The sequence below is a fragment of the Mchenga conophoros genome, linkage group LG3 (genome assembly GCF_057382185.1).
Source record: "Mchenga conophoros isolate Kocher_MC1m ecotype Shallow Benthic linkage group LG3, M_conophoros_male_GT1.1, whole genome shotgun sequence".
In the NCBI taxonomy this organism is placed as follows: Eukaryota; Metazoa; Chordata; class Actinopteri; order Cichliformes; family Cichlidae; genus Mchenga; species Mchenga conophoros.
Window position 1 is genome coordinate 73,975,395 of NC_140528.1, and position 19,618 is coordinate 73,995,012.

The following is a 19,618-nucleotide window of genomic DNA, read 5'->3' on the forward strand; positions in this document are numbered from 1 at the left end:
ACAAGACGTTGCGCATTTTATTCCTTAACAGGATGTGTTTACATAATCCCAGCTAATCTTCTTACATACACCCACACAACAAACAATGATCTTGTTAAATGACTTTGTTTTAATCGATTTCAAATGGGAAGAGCTGTAACGCCTTTGAGTTTGACTTTTATCTACGGAGCACAGGACCAAGGTGCTCTCCTGGAATAAAAGCACAACACAATCTCATATTTATGTGCTATAGGCTGTTATAATGTTACATTATGCAGGATTGTAGTAGCAAACTTAATGTTAAGCAACTTCTGGCATACTGAGATGTGCTGTGTTTAAAGATATATGGGTTGCTTAGGTTAAGTTTTATTTACCTTCGTGTTAGATTAGTGAGTCCATGCGTGCAGTGGGTTGCTGGCTTGATGTTGAGCCCCATGTCAGCACAGAAAGGCACATTGTGTTATTAAAATAAAGAACAACTCTGCAGTTTGATTTAAATTTTTCAAATTTGAGTACATTTGTCTCAGTAGGTTTCTTATCAAATTAAAAAAAACAGGTCATTGCTGTGATTAGTTGTGATTGCAAAAAAAAGTAGGATTTACCTGCTAATACACACATGAATGTAATTATATACACCGTACGATTACAAAATGTGAACATTTGAACAGAAACAAGAAGTTTTGACTCAAAAATAAATAACTTAAGTACATCACTCAAAAAAATGAGTTGGAAAATGTAAAAATTAGACGTTTATGCAGATCCTGCTCTAGCTTGATGTTCAAAATAACCTGATACGATTATGTAAATCCCAAGGTAGAGGGAGGAAGACCAAGGACAAAATAAAAAAAATACATTTCTAAATATATTGTCCGATATAATACTTGTAGCAAAAACCATGATGTTCAGATTCCCTGTAAGAAGTGTTAAAAGCATTTTACTTACACCTGGGCCCTTGGCTTAATGCTGGCTCTTTCACTGTGACTGTATAGCTTTCTAGACGTTGAACTGTTTTATCAGGGTGCGGCTTAGGGCTGGGCGATATGACCAAGAATTCATATCTCGATATTTTTTAGCTGGATGGCGATATAAGATATATATCTCGATTTTTTTTTTTTTTTTAAAGCCATAAGTTAAGAACAAAAAGAGAGTTCTAGTCACACTGTGTCCCAGATGTGGGCGCTTTTATTTACATACAGCGTAGATGTACATGAAGAAATTATTCAAAAATAAATTATCAGCATTTATTAAATAATCATGGTCCATAAATAAAAGAAAACAATGTTTTTTTGTGCATAACAAAAAGCTCACAATTGTGCAGTCAAAATGTAAACTAATAGACGCTGAGCATAATAACAAAGAGACAGATTTCACAGCTGCACCACGTCTCTGAACAGGTGCCGTTTGTGGTCCTTATACACACACAGTACGGTAATATTACGTTGAAGCACAGTACGTATCACTCCGCGAGGCTCCTCCCCGGTAGCCCTAATCCTCCAAGACAATCCATCAAGCGGTGCAGCTCCGTAGCTTAGCAAAGTCATATTAAAACATTTTTTGACAGATTGCTGAGCGCTGTGTACCACATAAAATCGGTTCGCGGTCAGTAAGCACAACCAGAATTCATACATAAGGCGCACTGTCGAGTTTTGAGAAAATGAAAGGATTTTAGGCCGTGCAGCCCCTCCTGGCTGCATGTCGTTAGCGCGGTTAGCTCGTTAGCGCGGTTAGCTCGCTAACACGTTGACGCCGTCCAGCCCCACGCACGGTAACTCGCTAACGGAGATTTTCCGCTTTCATCTTGTCATTGCCTGCAGGTGAAGCTATGGGGGAGGCGGAGTTGTGTTCAGTGAAGGAGAGGCGAGGCCGAGTAACGTTGCGTAGAGACAAAAGTGGACGAGAGAGAGGCAACCCTGCGGCTCCACAAGTATAATTATAACGTAACATAGACTATATCGATATAAACGATATTGTCACATCTTATATCTCGTATGAAAATATATCGATATTTTTAAAAAACTCGATATATCGCCCAGCCCTAGTGCGGCTCATAATTTACTGTAGGTAATAAATTGTGCAAATACACAGGGACCTCCCATTATTGGACTGTGACTTGGTGAATAGATTTTTTTTTTTAAAGATTGGCAAATGCTCTTTTCTTCTTTTTCTTTTTTTTCATCCATTGTTATTTCATTGACTTATCTTTCACTCTCCCTGACTCATGCCCTTCCCCCAGTCCAGCTCCAAATAACTGAAGTCATTTTCCAGCCATGATCTAGATCCCTGGTGGCCTCTCACTGAGTCATTGATCCACTGCTCCACTGACGGCTTACCACACACCCAACCACTACCAAAAAAAGCTGCAGTAGGAGATCCCTCAAACTGCCTGTTGACCCCCATCCCCCACCCCATCTCAGTATCTACTGCCTGCTCCTTTCTATCCATCCTTACATGTGTGTGTGTGTGTGTGTGTGTATGTATATATATATATATATATATATATATATATATATATACATATATATATATATATATATATACACACACACACATCCACCCCTACATTCACCCACGTCAGCCTCCCACGCTCCAGCCCTAACCTCACTAATTAATCAGAGACTTAGGCTGACTAAGTGCTGTCTGAGTACCGGTGCATTTTGATCACCTACTTCTGCAAATGTTTTCTGCATTTCTCATCTAAAACCTGTTGAGGCGACAGCAGGACCAACGTTCACTTGTCACTCATGCGGACTTCGCTGTTGCCCAGGTCTCTAAAACACTGCTCAGGGCTATTTTCTGTCAGAGCTGGATGGTCTTTGATAACCCTGACAGAAATGGCAGGACGAATGCAGGTTTGGGGTGTGTGGCCGGCTTATTAGTACACAACCTGTCTTAATAATGAGCATACCTCGATAACTGTCGCTGATGAGACCTCCTGTGCAGATGGACAAACATGCCACTGCATTGAACGGCCGTCAGATCCACCGTCGCGCTCCTGTTTGTGTTCGCCGCATTTTTCTAGCATGTCATTTTTAAGCATGAATATATATATATAATTTCCAGAGCTTTATCGACTCTGTGGAGAACGTAACATGCTGCCAGCAATTCATTTTTAAGCCAATATTTTGATGGATGAAAGATTAATACCGAGACTCTACAGCACTGTTTCCCTGGCAACCCCTTTACTCACTTTTATCTAATATCTCTCCTGTTTGTCGACGCGATTTAAAAGCTCTTTTCTCTGCAGCAGATGATGATGGTCAGCAGCACTTTAAAGTGCAGTAATGGCACCCTGGAAGCAATAAAGCACAAAGTTGGGGTCTTTGCAGCTTTGGTTGGTTATGACACTGACCTCCATGCTGTAGCTACTGACTGAAGGAAAGAGAAGTAGATGTGTACGGGATAATCTCGTTGATTTAAAAGCTTGTTATGCAAAGATAAAATAGAGCCAAAACATGACATGTCTGCTTGCTGCGTTCAGACTCGACTTAACAAAGAGCTCGATTTAGATTGCTGCTAATCAGCCCCAGTTTATTTTTAAATTGATCAAACCGTGGCTTTTGTGCGCCACGGATGACCAGCGAAAAGTGGTCATATTAACGCATGAAATTAATGTTAATTTAAATGCAGTAAGATCACAGCTCCAGGACCTGTTTGTAACGAGGCACAGTTTGAGTGCTTTTCCTCCCTGACTGGACTCTATACACAGTTGTGTGTAATTTCTCCTAATTCTGCTGACCTGCTGTGTTAATTTAAATGAATGAATTGAGGGAAGCAAAGACACCATTTTGCTAATGTTCGGAAATGTGTTATTAATTGCAGGGGACACATTAAGCAGTACGGGAGTCCAAATTATTAATTTAATGGAGTCATTGCTCATTTGTTAACATTAGAAATCTTTAATACCTGCTGGGCGATCTCCATGGGATGAGATGCCAGCCCCCTGAGTTTTTGTTGCTGCTTGCCCCACCCACCTCTTGTTGTTGCATGGGTCTGTATAGTATTTTATCTGATGCAGCTTCTCTTTCTCGTACTCTCCCTCTCTGGGAAAGTGAGCGCTATTGGCCCTGCTCTCCTTCCTGCCTCAGCCAACCAAAAGTAACGCCTACACCTCCATAATGACACACAGATATAATCAGCAGACTTGTATCATTGAACTTCAAATCTATGCTGTGCTAAATGTTGTGTTTCGCCTGGGTTCATAGCCATACGTAGCAAAGAGGTTCACACCACTTTCCACCACCGTTAACCCTGAAGCCCACGGGCCTTCTAAAGTCCTCACTGAACAGAGTTCTAACATTACATGATCTTTATATAGCATCATATTAAGATTTATAATATAGTGGTAGTAGATAAAGTCGACCGGTGTATAAATATCCGGCTTCTGGATTTAGTTTTTGCAGTTTTCAGCATAAGCAGCTGATAAACGACCATGTTTTGGTAAGAAAAGAAGAATTGCAGTCTAGAAACTTCTCATCACCCACATAGCAGCAGATTCCATTAAGGAATTTTTAAAAGGCTACCTAGATCAGCCAAGTGTCATTATGTCCTTATATTTCTTGCCAGTAGCCGATTTAATATTCTTTTTGAAATCCTTTTTGTAATAAAAAAAAATATACTCCATTATTACTGTGGACTGACATTTGGGTCATTCTGCAGCTAAAATCTATGTTGTGTTAGCTTAATAAAAGATATCGAATCTTAGGAGCGCAGACTTATGAATTATTGATTTACTGTGTCTTAGGCTTTACAGGTGGGTTACAGAGACACGGAGCTGTTAAATACAGCAGTCTCATCTGTGACTTGCAGACATCACACTGCAACCTGTGTGCGAAAGATGGGTTATTGTAGATCATTTCTCACCTTGCGAAAGTAATTTGTGGTGTGCTTAAAGTGCTGCAGTTCTTTGTTGTTAGTAAATCAGGGTCTCAATCTTTGTGCAGTATGCATGTCTGTTAACCAGCTTCCGAATGGGCCGAACTGTGTAATAACGGAGTAATAAAACAGCTTCTAAATGACGTGAAGTTGAGGTGTTTTCTGCTGTACAGTATGTCCTTTGTTTCCTACCGCCTACAGAAGCTCATGCATTCTGTTCATCCTGGACTCCTACCCCACTCTAATTCAGTGTTGTTACGTAATTTAATTAACAAACCCTGACTATCAGTGGAGAGTGAGTTGCACACTCTGTGCCCCTTCAACACTTGGCAGTCGTCCTCTATGCATACAAGACGCGCAGTGGATCCTTCATCACTAACAGGCTTCCAACTGGGGGATAGTAACAAACCAAAAAATCTGCACTGTCGATAGCAGGTTAATCTCAAATGCAGATATTGCAACTGCAGTGTAGCATTCAAAGCGTGATCTCACGTTGTGCAGCTGGATGCATTTCTGTTTTGTTTTTCTTTTTTAAACATACTGCTGCACTCCACTTTGGTTTTGTGTCTTACCTGGTGCTGGTATTTATGTACCATTTGATCAGATAGTGAGTTTCCACTTGATGCATTACACAGAGATCTTGCTCGCGCTGGCAGCTATTTACCTTGCCTCAGGATAAAGAGCACTGTACCGTCATTCAAAAAGGCAAATGGATCTGGCAAGTAGTCAGTGCTGCTTTGTGCGGGTAAGGAAGCAAAGTTATAGATCGGTATCGCGCTTTAGATCCGACACCGCACCGCCTTTTGCATAATAACGTCTGGCTGTGCAGTCAAATGAACTCTGTTATTCTATACTTTGTATGAACTGACCTTCTGTTGCACTCACAAACAGTTTCCTGAATCTTTGTTCTGACTTGGCTCTCTTTTGTCATGCTGAGATTTCCACTGAGTCTTAAGGGAGGGGAAAATGCCGGTGCTGTGGCTTGTCTGGTGGAAGGGGCCCGGATGGTTTGATGTGGGAAATGACAACCCAAGTCTCGCCCACACTCGGGGAGGGCCGTTGCTGCATCGTGCCATGTCAGCTGTTTCTGTGGGGTTCAGTTTAGCATCGGCTGGTAAGATGCTGTGCTATGCCAAAGTGGTTGTGGACGTGGAATTGGAAGAATTTCTCACAGGTTGCTGGGATTCTTTACCACCAGTCTGCTGCGTCTTTATGGTTTTAATGGATTTTTTTGCTTTTATAAATGGCTGATCGTTGGCCTCCATCCCAGTCCAGCTCAGACTGTGCCAGCTTTATATTTTTTTGTCCAACAGAGGTAGTAGGTAATGGCTTATGCTGCATGATTTTCTGCATCAGCTAAAATTAAGCCATTTTCTCATGTGCACTGAGTGAAAGTGGCCTTTTCCTCAGAGCATCGTGTGTGCTGCCTCCTGCTTGCTCTGTCCTCCCCTCACCTAACACACACAAAGTACTCCCAGTAGCACGTGAATACATGTGAGAAAGAAAATTGTTTGAAATTGTTCAGTTTGTGTTTGAAAATGACTTTAGTTTGTTTTTTTTATCGTTCAGTTGGTGTCTCTAAGTGGCACAAGTTGGATATCAAATGACTGCATTGTGTGAGCAGCCTCAGCAGTTTTCTGATTTGCAGAAATCGCTCTGAAAGAAGACCGAACGTGATCGTCGTTACGTCTGTTTGCAGGTTTAGCACACACCTTTCACAAAGCTGCCGGGGCCAAAAGGAAATTGATGCGCACCAATTGTAGCGACCTGAGCTGCCGGATCAGTCCAGACTAACAGTCGCACTCCATGTCCTTCATTAAACGGAGTCAGGGGTTGGTGAGCTCTGCAACAGTCTGTCTCTCTTTCTCCAATTAAGCTGATCTGTCCAACAGCGTATGACTGCGCACCTCCCGCTGTCTCATTCCTCCAAAAGACTGCCTTAGCGGTGAACTACACCAACCTCACAATTTCCAGCTGCCTATCTTCCCACTGCTTCTCAGCAGTTTATGCTGCACTGCACCCCGTGGTGCCGATTTTCTCAAAATTCACACCTGCATGTCTGCTATGCGGTGTGTAGTTATATCATGATTGCTGCATGCACGAAGGTGGCTGCGGGGGTCGACGATCTAAAGCTGGATGACTTTAAAACCCGAGGTACATGAAATCATACCGTTTGTGTGAACCTGACTGTAGTTTTAAATTTATTTTATACACACTTCAGTCATTTAGAGGTCTATTAGGCTTACAATGAAATGCCTGATGAACGGCTAGCTTGGAAACTATAATACTAATCTGAGACAAATTACCATGGAAAGTGAAGTCGGACTCCAGATTTCTTTTTGCGTTTTATATTTTTTAAATTAAAAATAAAACCTGACTCTCTCTCGCTCTCTCATCCTTTCTTTCTCATGCCAGATTTGAGGCTGCAGTGCAATTTCCCTGTTACATAACAGAAGAGAACAGAGAAATGTTAAAATTAATGAAGGCAAAAGTGAACGGCTAATGGAGACCATTTCTGACTCATGCTTGGGTTTCAGGCACATCGCCGCAGGTCAGTTTATGCTCTCATGGCTATAAAGCATTGTAAGAAAAGAAGAATAGATGCACAAGATTATTTGCAACAATCAACAGCTGCTGTCTGGGGAAAGCCCCGATACCGCTGATGAAGGCTGGGTTTGGGAGGAAAAGAATCAGAGAGATTTTTGCCGTGTGGTTCTTTTAGACTTGGAATAGCCAATTACTTCAAATAATGATTATATAATGCAATATCTGACACCATTATTTATTCTTGTTTCTTTTTCATGAAAGAACAATAAATGTTAGATTTTTTTTTAATGTATTTCTTTATGGAGTTGTTTTTTTTATTTATTTTTTAGACAATTTAATTTTTTTTTTAATACGTTGCTGTGCAAAAGCCTCGAGACCCTCCTCATTTCTGTGTTTAGGTTCCAAGGAGCCAGACTTAATGCTTTTACACACCGGATGCGTTACAAATATTTTTTGTCACCTGTTCATAATGTAATTGTTTTTATTTTACAATTTTTTTCAAATTAATTTTTAAATCAGCTCGATATTTCCAAATAAATAGATCTGACCAATCAGACCGTTGCATTTGGCAAAAAGTGTGCTCATACTAAAAAATGCACACCGCTACTGGATATATAAAGATTTGGAAATAGTAAAATAAAACTGTTTTACTTCACACACAAGTGGGATTTCAAATCGTATCGTTTGTTCCAGTTTCTTTAGCTGAATCTACGAAAAATGTCACAGATAACAATTTGGTTGCCGTAAAATGTTGGGAATCCCAAAAACCTGGGATGTCTCATTTCATGTTTTTGAAAAAACTTGAGGATACTGGACAAGTGGAGGGCAAAAGAAGAAGTGCTGGGCCGTTTTTAAGATGAAAAATGTGCATCAGATGAACAGTGTCTGAAAATCATGTCCTAAAGAAATGGGAGTAACACATTCTTCTTAAGAGTGTGGAACTGATCATTGCAACGTGCCATGTAGTGTTTTGGCAGATGTGGGTGTTACTCTTGTTAATAAGGGAGCTGTTAGAAATTCCACAAGGGGAAAGTTCACAGTGTTTCCATTGTCATGACTGTAGGAAATGGAAGGGTGATGTGTTAAGAGGCTGCTAGCATGCCAGCACCTGCAGCTTTCACACAGCGTATTTTTATTCCAGAATAATGTCTTTGGTGTTTGGATTTTAGAGTGCGTCATGTTCTGTCACTTCGGCGGGAAGTGGGATCACTCACGACATTCACAGTGGCTACACTGTTTGGGGACTATCAGTCTCAAAAATGTCTGTAAATCAACTCACCGGTTGCCATTGTTACTGCATCAGTTACTGGTTATTTTGGGGTGGGGGTCGGGGGTTCTACTTCTTTCACTGACAGGCTTACTATTAATTATTATCTACAGGAACCAAATAACTATTGCAGCTGGTAGGTACAGGGTTTTCCCATGTAGTTTCCTCATAAGCTCAATATGTTTACCGTCAGGTATGTTGTTACACAGATTTCGTACGTCACTCTGCGCATGAATGATTTATGGCTTTGTCCTGCCGCTAACTGTCATTCCTCATAATCAGAGTGTTTTTCTTTTTTCCTGCACAAATGAAAAAAGAAAAATGGCTCTGTTTCCTCTTATGCAGTTCAAATTCAACAGCAGCGCAGTTGTGGCAAACAGCCTGGGGAGTTTACCTGCATTGCCTAATTGGCTAACAGCGTGGGATTAGGGAAATAATTTAAGCACCTTACTTTCTACTCCCATTTGACAGTTGGATTACGTTTAGCCAATTAAAGCACCTAATCCTTATAGTCTGCGGTTCATTCCCCAAAAGTATCCCTCCAACATGAAAGCCAGCTTTGGTCATTCTTTTGTCTTTTTCTGGCTTTAATTTACAGAGTTTGCATAAGAAGTTGTCACATTGGCAGCTATAAGTAAAAGGTTTTTCTGTATTTACCTGAAATCTAAGTTGAAAACGTGTACCTGTGTATGAAATTTGACATCCGAAAGAATTTCGGGGTGTGATGTTTAAATTTTGTAGCACTTTTCAAATAAAAAAACTCTTTTTCGTGCTGCTTCTCAATCATTATCTGAGAGCTAATCATGTCGCAGATTCGTGGCCTAGCTGTCATTTTTAAAAGCTTGCTGCTCAGTTGAAAAATGCCCTCTATCAAGTTCAGAACACTTCACATGAATGTAAACACTCAATTTGTTCAACAACTCAAGGGGCTGTGCTTTCTGCACCATGGAGTCAAAAAGCAGTAAGGCTAGAGTTGCGTAGCAGGTGCTCACACCTGGGGCTCTGGTAAATCACTCTCAGATGGGGGAATCTCTAAATGCCCCTGACACCTGAGCAAAGACATCGTATTGTATTATTCAAGATTTATTTCAAGCATCGTAACTATTTATTTGGCTTAAAGTGACTTTGTGGTATCCACCTCCTTCAGACATTTTGGTTTTACGTGTTTGAATTTACAAAGGAAACTGAATGAGTTGCATTAAAATGTTTGATGTTGGAAAACTTGTGTTATGTCACGCAGATTCTCAAAATAGCATTTATGGGGAAAATAATTGCCAGGTAGGTAGAACAAAGCTTATTTCCATGTAGCTTGCCAGCATCATAATTATAACTTTCAGATATCAGAAACAGCTTTCAGCTTCACTTCTTTTCTCTTTTTTGGGGGGCTTTTATAGCTCGTGTTTCTAAAAGCAAGTTGGGACGCCTTTAAAAAAGTGAATAAAAATGGAACGCATTGAAATGAGTACAAAGACAGCACATCGAATGTTGTCCTATCATTGCAGGATCCTTTTTTATAAGGAAGGACGTGGACGTGTTTACGGCCGCGGTGCATGACCTCATCCTATAGCAGCCCTCTTAAGTGTTAACTCAAAATAAACAAAACGTTTCCCAATCCTTCGTGTCGGATTTAATCTGCAATAGGTCCGACCTCCTTTGCGGTATTTTCCTGCCATCATACTTTCCAATGCTGGCAGGTCTGTACTGCAAACATGCCAGTTTAGATGGAGCCATGCTGGCATTAAACATGCTGGATGTGCTTTGGTGTTGTCTTGCTGAAATAGGGAAGACCTTCCTTTGTCTGCATATGTTGCTGAAAACCTGTATTTATTGTTAAACGTCGATGATGCCATCACAGATGTGCAAGATATCCATGCTTTGTGAACGAATATGCCCTCATGCCGTCACAAATGCTGGCTTTTGAATTGTGACGATGAACTGTCCATGATTTTTGAAAACAATTTAAAATTCTGATTAATCATACCCCAAAACAGTTTGGCTGTTTACTAGTTAAGAGTTAAAGCTTACTAGTAGTAAACCTTGAAGCTCTGAGCTGAGCCTCCTCCTGTTTCAGGCTAGCTTATAGACCGAAATGACTGGATTTGCATCAGTAGCTGGTGAGGATTGTCTCGTTCCTTGCAGCTACTCTCAGAAAACCCCAGAAACTATTCCAATGGTCGTCAAACCATGTCTTTATTGATCTATACCCAGGTGTCAAAAGTTGTCAATTAGGGGTCCAGGAGAGATCGTCAGATGTTATGAGACGAAAGAGTTAAATGCATGTGTAGTTTTAACATGTATATGTGGATGCGACAAGACCAAACCATATCTAAACATTTAAACCTTCTCTGAATCTTTTCAATTAGAGACAATACTCTTACATTCGCCCTCTCACAGGGTTGTGCCCCTCTGAATTTACTACTATTTTTAAAGTGGCGTTGTGAGTTATCAGAAATTGTACATCCTGTCTCTTTCACCCTGCTGATTTTACATTTTTACACACATAGCATTGCTAAAAATACCCAGGATGCAACTGTGCAAGTCCAGTAAATTTGTAATTTCCACATAGACCCATTAGAAACTGGAGCTGAGATCCCAAATGTCATCTGTTGCTAAAGCTCACTGTGACACAGATAAAGTGCTGGCCTGATTACCGCTGATGTCACCTTCAGGAAGGATGGATGCTGGAATACACGTACACACCACACATGTATACAACAAACACAGACACTAGCTCAGCAGTATTTTCTTCTGGTTTTGTGGATTAGTCACCTGTAAGCTGTATGTGAAGTCTGACTAAGAGCATGATGTATGTTTTAAACTCTTAGAAGCAGTTCGATTGAGCAAAAGAAAAAAAGCGGGGAGGAAAAAAACTGTAATTTTGTACATTTATTGTAAGTAATATGTTTAGCTTTCATTTAATAAAAGCATTAGGCTACTAACATCGCAATAATATGAAGTCCAGTTTGAAGAGCGTTTTTAATAAAAGAAGACTAGACCTAGACTGCAAATCCCTGTTTTGATTTAAAATGCATGCAAATAGCATTGCAGCTTGCGAGTGCATCAGTAGGATTCCAAATTACTGGGGAACATTGAATTACTCTGAAAAGCTATCCCTCATAAGCCACTAATTATGGAAATTGACAGTTACAGAGATTTGTTGAGGATTTGAATATTGTCTGATTTCCACAGTGGCTGCAAGACTCTGAGGAATAAACCCAATTTTACTCTTTAAAAATAAATAAATAACTGTTGCTGAGAAATAAGTAAATGCTTGTCAGGCTGAAGATGATATCTCTGTTGTTTCAATCGAACACAATAAAAGAGAGCACACTGAGGTATGGAGTTGGTTACACGTCACACATCCGCATACACTGGTGTTTCTGTCCTCGCAGCACAAGCTTCTAATGTTAATAAAATAAAGATGTGTTGGTTCTCTGCCTCGTTTTTAATATACAGTCTCTTTTCTCGTGAATATTGCCAAGTAAACTAGAAAATGTGTGTGTCTGTAATAAATATTGAAAATTGAATGACTCACAGATCATAGCAGCAATCAGGTAAATTGTCTCAGAGGGTGGGCTGGAAGCATGGGAGTGAGCGCAAACTCCCTCTCCTGCAGGGAGTCGATCCCCTGGTACAAAGTACCTTCTAATCAAACAGCTTAAATGCAGTTTTCTCAGTGATGTGGAAATAACTGTGTATTGCTGTAAGCCTTTTGTCAATGAAAAGTGTATTAAAGCACTGTAAACGTGGTATGAAAGTACATCAGTTCTAATGATTTTCTTCTTCTACTTTTTTTTTTAAACCCTTGCAGCTGTCCCCTTCCCCCCCAGTCACCGACTGACAGCTAAAGAGGTGTTTGACAGCGATGGGAAGCCCAAAGTGGACGTGCTGAAAGCTCACCTAACCAAGGAGGGCCGTGTGGATGAGGCGGTGGCGCTCAGGCTCATAGGAGAGGGCGCCGCAATCTTGCGTTCAGAGAAGAACCTGCTGGACATTGAGGCTCCTGTGACAGGTCAGGGTTCAAATACTGCATGTGTTACTGCAAACCAGTAATCGACCAATAAAAAGTGAATAATTTTGTTTCACTCCAGAAATAGTAGTCAGAGTAATTATTCAGTAGTCAGCTGATGCATCTAAGATTGTATGCAGTCACCCGCAACTAGCCAGTGCTGCAGCCCTACGACTTTACCAAACTGGACACCAGGGTGTATGTCACTCATTTGTTCTCTACTGCTGCAAAAGTGACAGGAAGTTGTAACCAAGCACAGTGAAAAGTAAGACATGACTGTCACGTAAATAATGCAAAACGACATTGTGCATGTGAAAGTTAACCTGTGGGCAAGGTAGGTTGTGCCAGCACTGAAATGGGTGTGTGCTATGTTGTGTGCAACACATTTCAACATCTTTTGAAACAGCAGATTTACTGAAGAAGGCTCACCAGTTTGTCTTTTGGGTTATAATTTTTAGACAATAATGGAAGATTTGTTGAGCTATTTATTTTTGTCTGCAAAACTTTCAGGATTTATATTCATAGTCTAATGCAAAGATGTCACTGTGCACTTATAGAAATTTAAAAGGGAATCATTGATTAATTGATGATCAGAAATGACGAAACGCAACTGCTTGTCTAGACTCACAAACTACAGCCTTTCCAAGAGGGAACACTTGGGTGGACACCACTCATATACTCTTTATTCCACGAAATCCTGCATATCATGACCTACATTCATTTTTCTTTTTACTTTTTCTCTTGTCTTTTTTAGGCTCCATATATCTAAAATGCAAACCTTAGAACCGGCCCACAACTATAAGAAGAAACAGACTCATTCATCATCATTTACCTTAACAAACAACAGATGATGATTCACTTACAGACACTTCCCAGCATGTTTCGCACTGTGTATTCCAAGTATTCCACCTTCCCAAACAAACGGCAGCTCACAGTAACCTACAATAACTGTTTGTTTTATTTATTTGCAGGTATAAACAATATACAGATACAAGATTTTAAAATCAAACCGACACAATGGAAGAGAGAGCTGAATGTTTACAGCAGTATAAAACTTAATTTTCCTAATTAACTGAGTCACTGTTTTACCAAGCCACACGCGGGCCATGCCGATAACTAGAGCAGTGTATTTTTAAGAAACGCTGCTTCAGTTCATCCAATTTGGCAAAGCTAACGAGCAGTGTTGCATTCAGTTACTAGGCTGAGTCTCAAAGCAATGCAGAGGGACGTTATTGAAAACATCTGCTAACTTTGGAGAGAGGTAGTATGACACATCGATCGTTGTTGTTTTAAAATCGCTTATTAGTCATTGTAGTTTTGAAAAAATGTCATTTTCATTTCATTTGCTTGGTTTAGCTAACAGCTTTTACATTCAAAGCTGCTAGTAACTGAAGCTTAGCTCATTCACCCCCGTCACACGCTGCTGCGGGAGGTTCGCTGATGCATATGCACAAATCCAGCGCGTCTATTGTCGTCTTTTCTTCCTGGTCAAGTGCCCTGTTCCTCCATTAGACTTTCTGATGAGGCTTCTTTGATGTTGTCGTAATCAGAGGCAGAGACACACTCATAGGATCTATGGCAACCAAACATTTCCTAATGTGAGATCATTCCCACAATATCATCCAGAGAGGCCTGTGTTCATATTTAGCAGGCATGGCACTTACTTAAATTCATAAATGCAAATACCCCCTTTTTTTTTTAAAAGCTGTTCATTGTTTTGTCTTAATGGATGTAGACCGTTATGATAACCCTTGCTGTTCGAGAGAGTTGAGGTAAACAAAAAGATGCAAACAGACTGCATGTTTTCCACGTCTGTCTTTGTGTTTGCAGGCACCTGAGAGCTGTAAGGTTAACAGATGTGTTGTTGAACACAGCTAGATTCCTCCAGTTTGAGCTAAAACTAACTAAGTGCATATTCAGCTGTTTGTGAAAATTAAACACAAGTTCATTCTCTGGGCGTCTAAATAGGGGTTAGGGGTTAACCCTAACCCATTTTAAATCTGATGCTCTAGGTGTTTAAAAACAAAAAACACAAAATGTGGTGCTGGGACAAATTGGATAACTAGCATGGATAAACCTTATTTGATTTTCTGGCTTAATCTGATCGCAGGGTGGATTCCTGTGTGTAAACATGCTCCAGTGGTGACCTTCCCCGGTCAAGTCGCCTTTTTAAAATCTGGTGCAAGTTAACATGTTTTGGTTTCAGATTTTACAGCACTTCAAATAAGGGATTTGCCAGGAAAGCCTCCTCTCTTTGTTGTGTTACATGGAAACAGTGGACAGCTTCTCCTCCGTGTGCAAGCCACAGATCCCGAGGAGCGGTGCGCGTTCGGTGCACTTGTGTACACGAGTGCAGCGATGAACCGGTTCTTTCCCTCCCACTCAACACCCCTGCCTCAACCCCTCTCCCACTCAGTAGGCTTGGACAAGGATTTCTCTGTTGCGCGTGCTCATGCGCCTGCTGTGTTTCCCTCTCCGTGCGCACTCCTGTTTGCTATAAGCATTTCTTTGTTTTTGCTCCCATTCCCTCTCTGCCTGCCATGTTTTGACTGTCTGTGTCACGGTCAGGAGCTGTTTCTCTCTGCCTCTCTCCGCGTTAGCAGGCCTCCCAATTCCAACATGACACATGGTCAGTGAATTAGTATGTAAATATTGATCATGGATGCAAAGCACCACGACATGTCAGCTCTCTCTCTCATAGTTACTTCCTTGTTGGGCCAGATGGCAGGTGGGGTATTTCATGAAAGGGAGGGGTGTGTGTGTGTGATGAACGGTGCTGGCTTAGTGTACTGAGTACAAGCTGCTCTCATGGCCTTCACACAAGTCACCCATCAATAGAGCTCCTACAGCCACATCACCAGGCAACAGCCAGCTTTTAAACTATTCATACACATTTGCAGTGTGTGAGCTCCACTTTGCGCAGGGGCTCTGTCATGGTTTCCTTGAACAAATGATCTTTTAATTCTTTTTGTTGTGTGTTGATGTAACACTACATAGCTGAGTATAAAATGCTCTAAGTTTCCCTGCATCTTCCTTTAGCTGTTCGTGTTTGATAAGATTAGAAATAAATTCGAGAAATCTGCAAAGCATAGTTGGTCAGGAAATATTAAGACCTTGGTTGTGGAATTTCCTGTATAGAGCTTAAAAAGCCTCCTCCTAGACCCTGGTGAGAGTGGCAGTTTTATGCGCATAATGTGAAGTGTTTGCTCTGTGCAGCATTACAAGGTTGTTGAATATTTCCAATAGGTTCTTATGCAACAGTCTTATAATGAGAAATGCACTTGTATGGACATTAGAGCAAGGTGGATAGCATGTATGGTATTTGTACGTATGGGCCCTGCTTTATTTTGTAAAATGTGACAGCCAATGTAAACACGAAAAACAATTAGAAGATATTTTCTTTGTAGATTAGCAATCCTACAAGTTTACTGCAAGCCATGCAGTGCAGTGTTTCCCAGAGAGCTGCATAGTATTTATGGCAGTAGTAGGTATTGGGTGCACTCCAATGCTTTTAAATTGAAAAGAGAATTTATTGTGTAGTCAGTGTAGGCAAGACAGAGAATACATGTGTGTGAATGACAGGAAGGCAGGTGGGAAGGTGAAGTTGGAGGAGTTTAAATATGTGTCAGCTATCCAAAGTAACGAACAGTGCACGAGAGAGGTGAAGAGAGTACAAGGGGTGGAGCGGGTGGAGATGAGTGTCGGGGTAGTGAGACCTGCTATGATGTATGGTTAGGAGATTGTGACACTGACAAAAAGACGGGAGGCCGAGCAGAGATGAAGCTGCTCATATGTTTATTGCAAATGAGCAACAGAGGGGCAGCTTAGGTTCAGTGGTCTGGAGACAGAGTTAAAGAAGTATGGCTGAGGTTTCAATATGTACTGATATACATATACTGGGCTTTGGTAAGATTCCACCCTCTAAATGGAGGAGGAAAGCAGAAGTTCCTCATCCAGTGAATGCTTGAACTGCAGCTGGTCACAATAGTCCCTGCTTTGCTGTGCAGCTTTGGATCTCGGCATAAAACAGGGATTACTCTGGCCGACTCCAGTTTAGGATAGTGCAGTTGGCATCAGTCTGATCCTGGGAGACCTGAGACAGCTTAATGACATTAAGGACTGCTTCAGTAGCAGCTTAAACAGCCCGCCAGTAGGAAACGCAGTAAAGAAAATAACTAGTTAATTAGCAGTGACTGAACCTCCACTAATTCATCCACTAAAGACGTAAATTACAAAGCCAGTGGTATACATCACCTGCCCATGTAGAATATATGTGTGGGAAACCATGCTGTGCATTTCATTGTAAGATCTACTCAATCATAGGCTGGAATTCCTCGATGTCCTCCTCAGCTCAATCCTGATAGCCGCTTGAAGAAACATTGTATAAACAAGGGTCCTTCTGACACGGGTCAGCTGTAATTTATTTTTGAATGTGTTTTGATTAGGACATTTATTTCCATCGTGGTGAGACCATTACAAAGGTCACCCCAAAGCCTGCTCTGTCATCCAGTGGGGATGACTGTTTTGGAGCCACAGTTTTGTCTGATCTTTTGGTCGGGGCTAATCCGATCATGGAAAGGTGTTTTGTTTTTTCCCCTATGTGAAGTAAATTAATATTGACATTTTCAGGGTTTGGTTTTTTTCTTTCTTTGATTTCTGAGGTCATCATTGATAATATTTGTCAATACTGTCAAGAAAAAATCCATTATTAGCAAATCTCCATGGATATGGATGTGAAGGGTTATGTTTTTTAATAGTTGGGAACTATTTGTATTATATCCAGACAAAATGAATCTAAATCTGACTGAAATATATATAATATGTTCAATATTTAGTTTTGCTGCTTTACTTTAATGGCAGCTTTCACAATATTGCATTCAAATTGATGTTTAGAACAGATTGCGTTTTTCATAAATGCGGGCTAAAACCGGGGGTATTGTTATCATCCAATCTCAATCAAAACACGATCTGACACAGTCTGTATCACAGTGGATTTCACTCGCTCAATGAGCGCGCCCTTTGGAGTGGCTTGTGTAGGTTCTGAAGCCAGGTTGTGTAATGCCCGCCACCCACTCAATAACTGCTGCCCGCTGATATGCTGCTACTCAGGGAGATCACTTTAGCACACAAGCAGTAGATGGCCAGAACGAATTGTTTCTCACTCCAGATAATGTACTCCCACCTGCTCTTCTTATGTGGGCTGTGGTTCTCACCTCTTTTTTGTGTGTTGTATGACAAGAGGGAGGGAGGCAAAGCACGTCTGTAGGTGTACTGGAACAGAGTGATGGGTGGATTGTGTGTTTGCTGCGATAAAGCAGAGCCCTGAGCTGGAGGAGTGAGCTGCTGTAGTGTTACCGTTTGATTTGCTCTGACCAGTGGCGTCCGGGGTTGCACACATGAGACAGCCGCAGTTCACAGTGACCGTCACATCGGGTCTTTTTGGCCACCGATTGAACTCTTAACATCACCGCATCGCCCCGCTGTTTTCTTCAGCAGCAAGCGATAGCTTTCCAAAAGGTCAGCTGGAGTCCTCCCACACACGGTGTGTTTTCCATTAGCTTCAGGTGAAATCGCTGTCTCTGGCTCCCTAAATGGACTTCTAAAAACATATTGTATATTAATTTTCCTGTGAAAACTGGGAACACTTAATTTTGATAGTAATTACACTCGTGGTGGTCATCCATTCAGGCAATATCGTATTCTCAGGAGCACAGTTTATTGTGAATATTAGAACGTTTAGTCTACTGATGAGATGGTTACTTATGTTGTGCCATCAGCCTGTGTGGTTTTATACAATAGCTGCATTGGATTGCTGCCTCTGGTGATGCTCGTAGAGGTCCTCTATCAGGTCAGGAGCAGCTTAGGTTAGCCTTTTTATTTTCTTGAGAGATATTGACTGCCATTGTTTGGAGGATTTACTGTCTTGGGGGTGTTTCTATAGTGATAACCAGCCTATGAAGCTATGAATCACTAGGATTTCAGAGTTGTGTTGACCTTTTTCGAAATATATTAATTTCTTGTTGTGTAAAAATTCCATTAACACCTAATGCATATGCTGCAGTTTGAATATTTCAAGTCAAGAGTTAAGTCTGCATAAAACTGTCGAAGAATTCAGTAGTCATGTAGGTTTTAAAAGGTCAACATTTTTTATTTTCCGTCATTTTTTTTTTTTCAATTTTACATAATGAGTTCATGCTTGTGACTTGGCTTTGCATATACACAAACCTGATATTCAGTTTAATTTTTAATACAGTGTCAAATCACAACAACAGTCACCTCAAGATGCTTTCTATTGTAAGGTCGATCCTACAATAACACATACAGAGAAAAACCCAACAATCATATGACCCCCTATGAGCAAGCACTTTGGCAACAGTGGGAAGGAAAAACTCCCTTTTAACAGGAAGAAACCTCCAGCAGAACCAGGCTCAGGGCGGGCCGGCCTGATATGACCATCCATAATCAGATATCCCAACTGCAGTTTGTAAAGCTTCTGTTTACAATTGAGAAGGCAGTCAAAAGAAATTTGGTGAGCTGAGGGGCTGCACCAACAAGAATGTTGTTCATGCAAAGCTACTCTAGTAGAGCCTAAGAATAAAAGTGAGGCGATGGAAATGAGAATTATGAGTTTCATTTAATTATCTTATTTTGGGGCATAAGACAAATATGTGTAGCTCTAATGAAAACAACTAAGGAATCAACATGTGGGCATTTTAAAACATCAAAGAAAACAATTTGAAATGTAATTTTAGTCAAATCAATAAACTTTTAACAATGATTTAACAATGATACATCGTTGTCAGGATGAATCAATACATTCTCTGTTGGTGAGGAAAAAAATTAAACCTTTCTAACGATGATGGTGTGATTAGAAGTGCTGCATCATGATCATCTATCATATCTGATAGACAAAATATAATTTATGTATCCCAAAGTTTGGAATT

The 19,618-nt window shown here is 40.7% G+C and overlaps 1 protein-coding gene across 4 annotated transcripts in view; it reads left to right on the forward strand.

The window, feature by feature from the left end:
- The window catches only part of LOC146580431 (protein phosphatase 3 catalytic subunit alpha), a 68,190-nt gene that overhangs the window by 15,134 nt on the left and 33,438 nt on the right, over positions 1-19,618 (forward strand). For all 4 annotated transcript variants that reach the window (XM_085267180.1, XM_085267182.1, XM_085267181.1 and 1 more), the window contains exon 2: positions 12,477-12,677. In XM_085267180.1, coding sequence (XP_085123306.1) covers positions 12,477-12,677 — 201 coding nt within the window. The remainder of the gene's footprint in view (positions 1-12,476; positions 12,678-19,618) is intronic.